The 13,559-nt window shown below is 32.8% G+C and overlaps 4 protein-coding genes across 4 annotated transcripts in view; 3 read left to right on the plus strand and 1 right to left on the minus strand.

Annotated features, from left to right (window-relative positions):
* Positions 1 to 5,580, minus strand: part of LOC125069694 (protein crumbs) — a 40,267-nt gene extending 34,687 nt beyond the window's left edge. The window contains exon 1 of the mRNA XM_047679239.1: positions 5,325 to 5,580. Within this exon, the coding sequence (XP_047535195.1) occupies positions 5,325 to 5,376 (52 nt within the window). The 5' untranslated portion in view covers positions 5,377 to 5,580. The remainder of the gene's footprint in view (positions 1 to 5,324) is intronic.
* Positions 5,581 to 6,049: 469 nt separating this feature from the next.
* Positions 6,050 to 8,885, plus strand: LOC125073995 (ubiquitin carboxyl-terminal hydrolase MINDY-3 homolog). The gene is made up of 2 exons (XM_047685151.1): positions 6,050 to 6,231; positions 6,372 to 8,885. The coding sequence occupies exon 2, from the start codon at positions 6,392 to 6,394 to the stop codon at positions 7,754 to 7,756; it is 1,365 nt and encodes a 454-aa protein (XP_047541107.1). The 5' UTR covers positions 6,050 to 6,231; positions 6,372 to 6,391; the 3' UTR covers positions 7,757 to 8,885.
* A 1,100-nt stretch (positions 8,886 to 9,985) lies between these two features.
* Positions 9,986 to 11,316, plus strand: LOC125070356 (U11/U12 small nuclear ribonucleoprotein 35 kDa protein-like). The gene is made up of 3 exons (XM_047680194.1): positions 9,986 to 10,492; positions 10,712 to 10,842; positions 10,912 to 11,316. Exons 1-3 carry the CDS (start codon positions 10,417 to 10,419, stop codon positions 11,233 to 11,235), a joined length of 531 nt encoding a protein of 176 aa, XP_047536150.1. The 5' UTR covers positions 9,986 to 10,416; the 3' UTR covers positions 11,236 to 11,316.
* LOC125070349 (serine protease 27-like) lies at positions 11,261 to 12,927 on the plus strand. Its single transcript, XM_047680182.1, has 2 exons — positions 11,261 to 12,293; positions 12,455 to 12,927. Exons 1-2 carry the CDS (start codon positions 11,401 to 11,403, stop codon positions 12,795 to 12,797), a joined length of 1,236 nt encoding a protein of 411 aa, XP_047536138.1. The 5' UTR covers positions 11,261 to 11,400; the 3' UTR covers positions 12,798 to 12,927.
* Positions 12,928 to 13,559: the final 632 nt, after the last annotated feature.

Below are 13,559 nucleotides of genomic sequence, written 5' to 3' on the forward strand. Positions count from 1 at the left end.
TTCCTTCATTTTTTCTTCGACCCAAGTCTTTCTTATAATGATATCATTCAATCCCATCGTTTTTTTTAATATTCGCCCGTGACTGACTTACAGCTACGCTTTCTCACGGCTCAATGAAATCATATTACACGAGACAATTGCTGAGTCAAAGTTACGTAAGATATATTGTAGTTCTGTTACTGTTTTCAATAATAAATCAACCGCTACATGCTTAGACGTATTTATAAGACAAAGTATAATCGAACAATGAAATCAATTCGTAATAGATGACACGAATTATTTCACTTTAGTTATAAATACTAGTTTCTCAATCTGTCACCGAAGTGCAAGTTTCACTTTAAATTCATTGATTATTTATTGATAACAAATATTCAAGCCTAATTCTTAAAGCCTAACCAGAAAGTTATACCTTTTCAATATTTACATAAAACCTATTTTGATGTAGATAAACCTTCCAAATCCAACAGCAAGAGGAGGTTTATACAATAAACTTTTTACTGAGGGAGGATTCCATAATAAAAAGTTTATAAAATACTATAAACTTATAAATTAGAATTCTATTGTTACGATCTTTTAAGGTCTTTCTGAAAACGCAAATAACATGACGTACATACTATAAACCACTTTAACTCACATATTCGTACTTCTATATTTTTTACTTCGAATAGACAATTTCTACAAACTTAAAGAATACTAAGAAATTCGGATCACATTATCTATAACATTTTTAGAGTATTTATATTTTTACGTAAAAAGTTTAAAGTTGCTTAATACCAGGGACAAAAAAGGCCACCGTATTAATTGATAGCAAAATCTTCTTTAGTTAATTTATAAAAGATTTTTGGGATTGTTTATTTTTATTAGATATAAAATTAATTTAAAAGGATAAGACTTTTATACTTCAAACACTTCTGCTCAAGCCAAAATTTTATTTACGAATGAATTCCCAATGATAAAATGAACCGCTTTCCGATACATAAAACACAACAAATCCTACCAAAAAACTAAACTCTTGAAGTGTTTTAAGTGACGACCTACGCATTGCGCTAGCGAGCTCTTATTCGTATTAGTGCAAAAAATGCTGCAGAAAAAAAACAAAAATTCACATTAAATATACCAATGACGAATGTGCAGCACTTTGTGAAATGAGCTAGTTTTCTATACATTATGGCATAAAAGGTCAGATTTATTATACTTTGAAGAGAAGTTTGAGTGCACTTTAAGGAATATTATTGTCATTTCGGTACTTCAAGTAAAAAGTTTAAATTTATAAATAAACGAAACTTATTGTATTTTGATAGACTTTAAAAATAATAGTAGCAACGCCATAAATTAATTAAAGAATTACTAATATTCCTATTTACTCCTGTTAAGCTTATCACCTGTGTTAGGAATGGGGACGACAATAGCCCAAGGGGTCAGGATCGATCCTGCGACTTTCTACATCGATAGGCGACCCGTAAACCATTGCGCTATTGATGTGTCTAAAACTAGACTATATACTTCGGGAACAACTAAACCAGTTTAGTACAAAAATCAATCCTTGTATAGAAAACACTTAGTTAATATGGTTTTCATGTTACTGTTTACAAAATTTCATTTATTGCTATTTACGACTTTATACGTCGTAACGCATTACGATAACGAGACGTTCTAACATCCAATTATTCACACTTAATGATGGTTGTGGGGATAAATAACATAGTATGTATGAATGACATAATCATGCATTAACGTTAACAGCCTATCTTATATATAGACATGGAAGTTGGTATAAGTCTGAGATCGAGTCGTGCTTTACTAGTACTATATACAATCTTATATATAATGCCGAATAGAGCTGTACATGTACTGTACATGTTAGTTACTCGGCACTCATTGCCACGTACTTATTTCTTCTAACTTTTTTCGTATCAGATTTGCCGTCTCATAGGATTAGGTGCGAGGGAATAGAGAGTACACAGGCGCACACACTTGTGCATAATAACATGTCCTGCGTTATTGACTAATCTTCCTTGGGCTTAGCCACCGATATTGGTCCTGACGAAATCAACAAATTTTACTATATTTTACCATAAATTTATTAACATATATCAATCTAATATAATTGTATTTCTTTGTCCACTACAAAATAAATGCCCAATGGGGTCAATGGGAACTTCACCAACGAATGCAGTACACGAGGAACAATGATTAACTACTATTGGATTTGAAATTTTGTCAACTAAAACACTAAACATTATATTTAATACAATATTATAATAGTTGTAACCTAATTTTGTCTAAAATATATTCAAATATAAACATATTTTCGGCCGAATAACTAATTAAATAATAATTAATGCAAATATGCGGTCAACGACATATTCAGTTACTTCATTTTGGAGTTTTCTTGGTTATGTTTGGACAGATTTATGGTTTTTTTTTTAGTCAACATTGTAAATAAAATTAGTTATGGTGACATCTGAAATTGAGTTTGTAGTGATCACATTGACGTATTGCATCTCAGACTTGCGTAGATATATAACTCGACGGCGTCCTGGGATTTCCGACAACAAAAACGAGTGAAACTCAGTACTCAATTGCGATCATATATATATATATATGTTCTATATATATATATATGTTCTAGATACAAGACGACTAGAAACGAATTTCACCGTAAAACCAATCAAAAGTTACAAGGTTACCTACCTTTTTAAATATACCTCTTACTCTCTTTTTTAAGTTTACCTCTTTAAATATATTTTCTCGGAGTTTCTAAAATTTGTACCTACCTGATATACGATAATAATTAAGAATTTCTGCGAAATTGGGTAGAAATACAGTTTAGTTCCTATTCGTAGAATACGTATAGCACATCGGCCGCTGTGAAGCAACCGGCCATTGTCCTGTAACGAGGTGTGTCATTACCGAGCCGATAACGATTTTGGATATCGGCTTCGGACGACATCGAGAACGTTCATCGTAGCTGGAAATATTCAAAATAAATGTAATACCTAGTGCTACGTTTACAATCAGAACGAGATTAAGGTGGTGACGGTCAAAGGTCATCTAAATAAAACTAGGAAAACTTATAAATGTTAGGTAGAGGTAAAATATAAACGTACGACGAAGGCCGGAGCGTCACACGTCACCGAGCGCGCACCGGCCCCTACACGCCACCTGTCCACCTGCCCCTGCATGTCTACTTTCAGACTATTGTCAGCCTTAAATTCGATTAAATAAAAACAAATATGACCATATTTGTTTGTTTCCGACTGCCTGTTGGTCGAGTGCAACGCATATTACGATGAATATCCACCCTCTCGTATTACTCATGACGCATTTCTAGGGCGATTCAATTTACTCTAATTTTCATAAATTGCTTTTGTAATTATGCTTATGAACAATTCAATACACAGATTTTAAAAGAAAAAGACGGATTTACGATTCACGATTTAGTAATAATAACGATAAAGTCTACATTTTAGCGTATTTGATTCATCATAATTAATTACTAAGACTATTATATATTCTAAGAAAAATTATTATAATATGTTTATTTAGGTATTATAGTATGCTTAGAGCGATGGTGTCGAGTATAAGATATAACTGGACGGAGTTGTGTGTATTTGAACAATCACTAAATAGCTATTAAATTATTTTAGTGGACGAACACAAATGCTTTCCAAAGTCGAGCAACAAGCGGTGTTAATGCCGAGTAACTGTTCAACAGGTAGACAATGCGGCGACATCGCGCTTTCGTCTCAGACCTCCGAACTCAATCGTGTCACTTCGCGAAACGCGGATATACTTTACGTTTCGTCCCCAGGCAGCTCAATATGATTATTTTTAATACAATTTAAATGAAACCCCTTTCTATATGTTATTTAATATCAAAGTAGAATAACTTTCCTTTAACCCATAATATAATAACTTTCCTTTACTTTACTTAGTATTTATATAAATGTAGCATATTATACTGGATATAGCTTACGGAGGAGGTAAATTAAGCAAATGCACTACCTTTACCTCCAATTCTTTACTTAATCTAAGTATAATCTTACGAGTTTGTAGCTTAAGTGCTTACACAATAGGGTTTTCAAATATCTGTTTCTTTATTAAATACTGTTCCTGGTAATACACTTATAATTTAATTAAAAATGAGCCGACCTGTATGTGTCTAATATAAATTGTAATTTAAAGAGGATTTATATGAAATAAAATCATTACACAAATGGTGTTGACATTTGTTTTATTTTACAATTTTTATGCTCTACAAAAAAAATTTATCACCGTCTTTAGAGCTTGTGTGGTCTTATCACATACAAACACTGAAAAAGACTAAAAACTGGTACACTTAGACTTAAGTCACAATATTATAGATATAAAGAATTTACTTACCGATATGAATCTTACTTTCCGCCTACATTAAGATTAGTTATCAGTATTTTGGTAAAACAAATGTCCTCCACGTAAAACTATTGACGGGACATTGATTGCTGAATTATTAGCAAACTAATTAATTTCATGATAATGCTTAACATTTTTGATGAAGTGTGTCAATTATAACTATCACCAATCTAGTATGTTTGTACAATTACTAGTATCAAGGACTACCATTATATACTACAGGAAAGCTTTCAATTATAAAATATTACTGCATAGCATAAAGTTTAATTAATTACATAGTAATGATTTAATTATATTTACAGGCTATATTTTAATGAAGTTCGGTATCACCTACTTCTATAAGGTTTTATACGATTACTTGTTTTGTGATAACATGAGTCATCATGGCCAGTTCATAATAATTTAAAACAAAAATAGGAGGTAAAAATTACAAAATATATTAGTTATTTAACATATAATATGTAATCCTTCTAGTAAATCAAATTAAATTTAGAAAAAGATTATAAGTTAAGGTATATTATATTTAATACTTTTTACTTATGATATTGGTATTTGTAATAAAATTTATTTACATTTTTAATGTCGTATTGTTATCAATAAAAATATTTAAATAGTTATTATATTTTATTGTTTCAAATTTATTGTTGTATATTTTTCTATAGTACAATGTTCGATATTCTATTTAATGCATATTTACTTTCCAGTAGACCATAAATTAGTTATTTTAATCCCATAACATTTAAAATGCTGTTTAAAACAAATTTCTCTCGACTCATTTGAATGTATTCCTTTCACGATTGGTCTAATTGTTGCGTCCATATCGCTCCGGTCACGAATAAAGTTTTGGTTTTTTTTTTCATATTAAAATAAATTCACGGCTATTAATTTTGACTTTCAAAAATAAGTGGTATAACAATAAAAACACCAACCTGTAAAATTTAGCGCAGCGCGACGCCTCCAAGCGCTCCTATCCACCTTCATTATGTTGAAATAATCAACAGAACACAAACAAAACTAAATCATTAACAATAAATCAATAAGAAAACAGCTAATAACTCATGTTTCACTATATTTAAAAATAAAAATAGTAATCAAATTAACTAAAAGCATGTAAAAAATAAAGATATGTCACGAAAATAAAATCAAAAATGGACATCACCGTCCAACGTCCATGGTTGCTTGATTTAAACTGGCAATTTTGTTAAACATTTTTATAATCTGTGTTATTTGTGCTCTGCTATTATTGCCATGTTTGATTTAAAGAAACTCCCTTATAATTATTAATATAACAATACGGCTTTTAGTAGCTATATTTGAATAGACTTTATTTTCTATTGAATATTGATTGAATAAAATCATGTAATAATAGTAATTTGTTATTTTTTCAATAAATATAGATTAAAATTATATTTTAGGTATTATTAGTTTTTTTACGTAAATACATTTGGTCAGTCTATAAAACGACATATTAATTTATTATAACTAAACTAAAATAAAAATCGTGATTATTTCCCATATTTTAAAAGCACGTTAATAAATAATAGTCTTTCATACAATTGTCAGTAAAACTTTAAATATAAAATGAGTTTTCAATAAAATATAAAGTTATGTGAAAAGGAACGCGATGACATGAAAATAAATGTTGCTATTTTTCTTAAAAAATGGCAGCCTTTATGTCGTAAGCTTTTCTTTTCTTTTTCTATATGAAAAGTTTTTAAATAAAGATTTGTGGATGATTTATAATGCCATTAACGGTGATTCAGATGGAGAAAATACTTTTCAAAATAAATAAATAATTATCAAATGTTGAGAGTTACTATGACCTTCGCATTTCTAGTGAGTATTAACTAATAACTACGTGGTTATATTCTTTTTGTATTAGCAGAATGGCTTGAATTAATTTCCTTTAATGTTTGCCGTCAGCCGATATGGCGGCTTTTATCTATATTTAGTAATCAATAGTGTGTAATTTTTAGGTGGCGTAGACTATGAACAAATGCTGAACGGTTCGAACGAGAACGAAACTAGTAGCTCCAGTATAGCGTTAGAAAATAAAGATAACATGAGCGCTGGTACGGCGACATTGGAGCGTGAGCTGTCCAGTACTAGACGACTATTGTGGGGAGACCACGTAAAGGAGGACGTGTTCCGGCGCTGGGCGCAAGGTTTCCAGTTTAGCTCCGATGAGCCAAGTGCGCTTATTCAGCAAGAAGGTGGGCCGTGCGCTGCCATCGCACCTGTTCAAGGATTCCTTCTCAAGATTCTTCTGTCTGAGACACCTGGGCATAGCCTTCAAGATTTGACGTCGGAGAAGTGTAATTCCTTGCTTGTTAGGGCTGTGTGTACGATATTAAGTCAGTGTCTAGCTTCTAAGTACAATGTTGCCGTTTATCGCAAGAACGACACAGAGGCTGAGACGAGCACAGGTCTCAATGTTAGTGCTGAGGAACAGTCTTGTGATGCCATTGATTACTTTCATAGAAGAATGGAGGTGCACTCCTTTCAGACATTATCAGAAGTGGAAGCATTTTACACAAGGAATATTCGCATTTTGAAGGACAAATATGGTGTACTTCTGTTGTTATATAGTGTCATACTAAGCAAAGGAGTCAGTACTGTTGAAGCAGAACTTTCAGAGCTGTCTGATCCTCTCATACATTCGACATATGGATATGGTTCTCAAGGACTAATCAATCTAATGCTTACGGGTAGGGCAGTGGCGCATGTCTGGGACCATGACCAAGTGGTGGGCGGATTGAGATTACGTGGAATTGAGAGACAGAATGACATTGGTTTCCTCACTATTATGGAGCATATGCAGTATTGCACTGTAGGTTCCTTTTACAAGAATCCTAAGCATCCTGTCTGGGTTTTGGCTTCAGAGACACATTTGACTGTATTATTCTCTTTCGAAAGAAGACTAGCAGCCCCCGAAACAGTTGGGGAATCTGCTGAACGCATTTTTAGATCATTTGATCCAGAAGGAAACAATTTTATTCCATCTGCAGCTTTGCAAGATGTCCTATGTGCTGCTGATTTGGTTAGTGAACCAGAATATGTGGAATTGATGAGACGGAAATTAGATTCTGAGAATTTAGGAATCATTTTATTGAGTGCATTCATGGACGAATTCTTTCCCGGTTGTGAGCGTGGTGCACCTGATACTTTCACACTACACCACTACAATGGACTCTCTCGCAGTAATCCAGGGGGTAGAGTGGTTTACCGCACTGGTCGTGCAGCACTGCTTGAGTGTCCAATGCGAGCTGCAACTACTGATCCCATGTTGACATGCTTGCAAACCAAATGGCCAAGTATTGACGTGGTTTGGGATGAAGGTCAATCGCCCTCTCTTAATTAGCACACACTACACTACATAGTGTGCTCAGAACTTATACTGTGACAGAGTGAGGAGAGTTAACATAAAATGTATCTTAAAATATGTTGCAGAAAATTCCATTACTTTATGTATTAATTTATGTATAGAAATTGTATTGAATAATTTCAAGGCCTTTGCAGATAACATACATTATCATGGTCAGCTATTTTTCATAAATTTGATAATTTTTAACATGGAAATAATTGCTATCATTGTGATGTTCCATTAGGTTTAGTTGCACATGCACAACTATAATAATAGGACAATCCATAAGCAATGAAGAACATCCCAAATTAAAGTTGCAAGCCTTTTAAGTTGAAAAGTTTCAAAATGTATTTTATTTAAGAGCTGTGATCAGGATCACATTTTCTATATTCTTCCTTGAAAATTTAAAACTGTAGTTCACAATTTTAAGTAATAAAAAGAATTTTAAACAAAAAATTACAAACTTCCTCTTTGCTTAAAAATTACAATACACATTAAAGGTCTATGTTGCAATTACTTGTTTCGTTACAAATATTTATTTCTATGATTTGTATTACACATCTTAACTTTAATGATGAAGTAATAACATAGAGTAATGTTCTAAAATTTCATTTCATATAATATTTTCATTGGTACTTTTCATTGTTTAATCTTGCGTATGCAAGCACACATTATGCACGTAGTTGGTTTTTGCACAAAACATTGTCTCTAATAACTCCTCCACTAATATATTATATGCCAGCATTACATTATTTGATAAAGTATTGAAATGTACCCAAATATGTATGGTACTTTTTTATATTGTTATTAATTTTGTTTTTATATTATATTAAATACTGCAAACTTGAGTGATGCAAATGTTTTTTAAGACTTATGTATTAATATAAAATTAAAACATTTGACCAAAGTTTTCATAATTTTACCATAATAATGGTATTCAGAATTTCAGTTAAGAATATTATAATTTGGAATTCTTAGTAAATATGTCTGTATATAACTATTTAGTACAAATATTCTATATCAGATTCATGTCAAATAGCTGTGCACATGTATAACAACAAAGATTATATTGGAAAGATAATTTTCAGTTAGTCGTAAATAATAGTGGAACATGCTTTTTTAATTACAGCCTGCGTTTTATTTTATTGATGATGATGATTGAATTTGCATCTTTATTAGTAATATTTTATATTTACTAAGTATCTGCAGCTTATATTTAGATAAGGCACAGTTGCCTGTGGTGACAAATTTCAATCAAAATTAATTTATATACTATTTCTTTAATGAAAAATTATATTTTTTTATAAATAAATTGGTATTATCTCTACTGTTTAATATTAAAAAAAAAGTATATTCGCATTTAAAACAAAATTATAATTATGAGCTCAACTTTAATCCTGATGTTACGAATTGAGTTGCAAATGCCTAATATTATTATTATTTATAGTTAAATATATCTCAACATACTGGTAAAGTTAAGACATAAATATCTTGTTTGACACAATATTTGGTGTTTATAGTTTATCTGAAGGAAAAAGGCATCAGGGCCGGATCTATCATATGACTTTTTGGGCTTCGGCCCAAGGCCCCGTGGATTCAAGGGGGCCCCAACTAAGTCAAGTCAAAGTCAAAAATAGACAATAATGAGAAAGAATCCATAACTTTATTAAATTAAGCATATCATATGGTTTGCAGCTCTGCGAGTCCTGCAATTAATCAAACCCATTCCATTAATTTAATTCAAGTCTACGTTCAGATATGTCTTAATTGGGCCTCTAAGTAGTGTTAACCCAGGGCCCCTTTCAAAGAAATTAGTGTACAGCGAATTTATAACTGGAAAGCATTCAGCTTGAAACTATCATAACTCTGAGGTTCTTCTAATAATTTCCTGACCAAAAACCTGAAATGACTTAAGACTCGAATTTAGGATTTAAATATTATAGTATATTATATTATAAATAATATAGTATGTAAATATTTTAATTTTGAAGCATTAGGAAAAATTAAACATTCTATACAATTTTATGGTAATTTTTTATAAGGATACAAATCCGAAAAAATATTATTAAAATAAAGAAAATATTCTAAGCTTTGTCTCGAAATTAAAATTGCTTTTAAATATTTTTATTCCGTCAGGAATTTTTAGAAATATTTTCAGCAAGCTATAAGTTCAGACTGTGTTCAGTTCAAAAAACCTATTATGATAAATATACAATGTTTTTGAAAAAGAATATGATAAGTGTTAGCGTTAACAATTGCCATGACGATTTCTCACATTAATCGATATAGAATAAATAAAAAAGAAAATCGGTACGTGGATTTAAATGTTTTCATATCTGCCCATTATTCATATAATACCAACGTTATTTGCTAAATATTAAATAATAACAAGATAGCTTTTATATGAGTTAATTTTGAAATTTAGTTAAATCTTTGAATTTTATCAAAGAAGTTACGTATTATGTGTACAGCACTCTGTAATCGGCACTGCACCGTTTGACAGCTCTGCACTGAGTTAGTCTACAGAAATTATTGAGTTATTGACAAACAGAAAATAGACTGAAACACCGGCGTCGGGTTGAGCCTGAAACATCAACAGTATAAACTTAAACGTTTATTATTATTTTTTTTAATTAATACCATTAAGAGAAATTCAAATGATTCGTGAAGAATGTGACTTTCATAAATATGTGACAACTACTTACGATCCCATAAAAATTGGATCTATAGATGGTTTGTATACAATTTGTATTTTTTTTTGTCTATTTATAGTCTTTATATAACTTTTATTATAAATGTAGAAGCAATTTTAAAACAATAAATGTGTCTGACTCGAGTAATATGCATTCCTTTCTTAAATTATTTCAAAACTACTATTGCTAATCCTTAGTTTAATGTAAAATATTAAAATGTTTTTTTTTTTTCGCATAAAATCTTGCTTCGCAATTTTAGGTACAGATACTGAACCACACGATCGTGCTATTTTAAGAGCTTTACAATCAGAGTATGTCCCTAATAAACAAGTCAAGGGAGACCCTGATCATACTATTTTTATTGCACGTCTTAACCCAAGAACAACACAAGTAAGTTACGCGACTCAATTTTTTAATGAGTTCTATTATTGGACAATACAGTAAAGGCTTTATTTTCAGGACACAGTTTTAACAGAGTTCTCAAAATTCGGAAAAGTAATTAATTGTCGCTTGGTTAGAGACATAGTTACTGGTAAATCTAAACAATATGCTTTTGTAGAGTATGAAAGTATATCAACCTTGGATCGAGTGTTACGCGAGATGCATAAAGAATATATAGATGGCAGTGAGATTATAGTTGAGAGAGAGGCCGAGAGAAGACTAAAAGGTTGGCGACCGAGGAGGCTTGGTGGGGGCTTTGGAGGACGAAAAGAATCTGGCCAGTTAAGGTTTGGCTGCAGAGACAGACCATTTAGAAAACCCATATTAATCAATCAAAAATGATTTAAATGTGAAGTGGTGAAATTTAGAATAATATATAATTAAAATATACATGTTTCCAAAAATAAAATGTGTACACCCTTAACAAACTGTAAAATGAAATCTATGTGGTCATGTCTTATTGCTACAATATAATGAAGAAAATTAATAATGTAATATTTTTAAATAATGACTAATGATTGTTATAAGGAGTTTAAAGGATGGTGCAAATCATTCACAAGAACTGAGACTTATTTGTCAGCACTACAACTTGTACTTCTTGTAGTGTTTATCCTGAGTTTCACATTTACCATTCTTCACTTTGTTGCTTGTTTTAAAAATAAAGAGGTGAGTAAAGTAAAGGAAGAGAGTAAAATAGGTATAAGTGTTACCATACCTGAAGAACCAACATATTCATATATATTCACATCCACGAAACATCTCACAAGTCAAACTCAACATGTCACAAGTCAAACTCAAACATTGCCAAAGGATATAGAATGTACTTGGACGCCATCCATAAAAACAACTGCTGTTACACATTACTATGATAGTGATTTGATAATCAATAAGCCTGATAAAACTCCAAAATCTGGTAGCAGTGATCTGAAACCATCGCAACAATCATGGGCCCCCTCAGACTTTTCCACTGAAGACAATACAGAGAAGTCATATGATGGAGAATATGTAGATGAAGTGAAGAAAGGTTACCTTTTAGCACTTGTAAAGATTAAGCCTCCACGAGATATTACATTTGGATGCATATTAACAGTTATTGCTCAAAGTTGGACTTTAACTGCTGCAAGTTGCATAGAAGCCATAGAGGAGGTGGATTCCTTAGACTCTTTTGTTATAGTAAGAGGTTTCAATGAAAAAGATGAAGAAAATATTTATATAGTGTCTGACATACTGATACATCCACAATATCAAGGTGTGAACGCAACATATGATCTCGCTGCTTTAAAATCTGAAGAAAATATTGCAAAGGAGATTGATCAAATCGTAATACTACCAACTATGGTGGACTATTTTTCAGTTACAATCGGTGAGACCCTATCCATTCTGGGTTATGGAAAATATAGGTAATTATAGTAATATTGTTCGATATATTTAAATGAAGCATTAATTCATTACATTAAGAAAATAAACATTTATTTGAACCTGCCATTTTCACCCTAGATTCGGATAGTCTACGAGTTCATTGTTAACACGTGACTAATTAGCATGAATATACTCTTTCCAGAAATTTAGACATAGATCCTCGGTCTCGACGCGTGCGCTCGGTGCGGGTGTACCGGCTGCCGGCGCAGCAGTGCGCGCGCGGTGAGGCGTGGGCGCTGCGGCACCTGTGGGGCGCGCGGGGAGAGCGGCGCTCGGCGTGCGGGGCGGGCCCGCTGTGCGCCGGCGCGCTGCGGGCGCGCGCGCGGCCGTGCCACTACTGCGCGGGCGCGCCGCTGCTGCGCCGCCGCGTGCTGCTGGGCGTCATGAGCGACAACCCGCAGTGCGGCTCCGCCTGCGAGCCGGCGCTCTACGTCAACTTGGCGCTCCTCCGGGGCTGGCTCGACTCCGTTATACATTCTGATTGATTTTATGCACCGGTACCGACTCGATACCGACTCTGTGCGTTGCTATGTTCTCGTGGACGGAACGTCTCGTTCGGCGCCTATTGTTTGTATGTGTTAAAAAAGAATAAAATTGACGCATGTCATTTTTGAAGTCACTTCGTTTTCTTTATTAACCTTTGTTTTTAATAATGGCTATGACCAAAGGTCTGCTCGTGTGCTCGTTGCTGATGGGGCTGTTCGTGGTTGGCACTATTGCTGTGTCGGTTTTGCAATTTCTGACCGCCACGGATAATGAAGACGACCAAGATAGTTTCAATATTTGACATGTGACCGTTCCTTAAGGATAGACTTCAATATATATTTTTAAACAAAATTACGTATTTCTAAAAAAATAAATTACAATTTGTTTGTATATTCGTCATGTTGCAACTAAAAAAAAATGCAAATTTTATGTTAATATATTCAAATAATAACTTTTTCCCTTAATTTGCTCAACGCATGAACGTGAACGGACGAGAAAGTGGAATGTAGTGAAATAAAACAACTCACATTACGTTAAATTCCACTATATTAATAAACCTCTCGATACATATATTACTTATCACTTTAACAGCAAATATCCGCACTTCGTCTTCCCCGGCTCAATCTGCACCGCATCTCCCCGTGCCAGGCAGTACCAGCTCGCCTCACCTCGCCACGAGACGGAAGTGACGGGACACAACACGGTGTCGATAACCGAATCAATAATCATACTAATAAATGTTATTTCTATTAAAACTATAT

The sequence above is a fragment of the Vanessa atalanta genome, chromosome 2 (assembly GCF_905147765.1).
Source record: "Vanessa atalanta chromosome 2, ilVanAtal1.2, whole genome shotgun sequence".
In the NCBI taxonomy this organism is placed as follows: Eukaryota; Metazoa; Arthropoda; class Insecta; order Lepidoptera; family Nymphalidae; genus Vanessa; species Vanessa atalanta.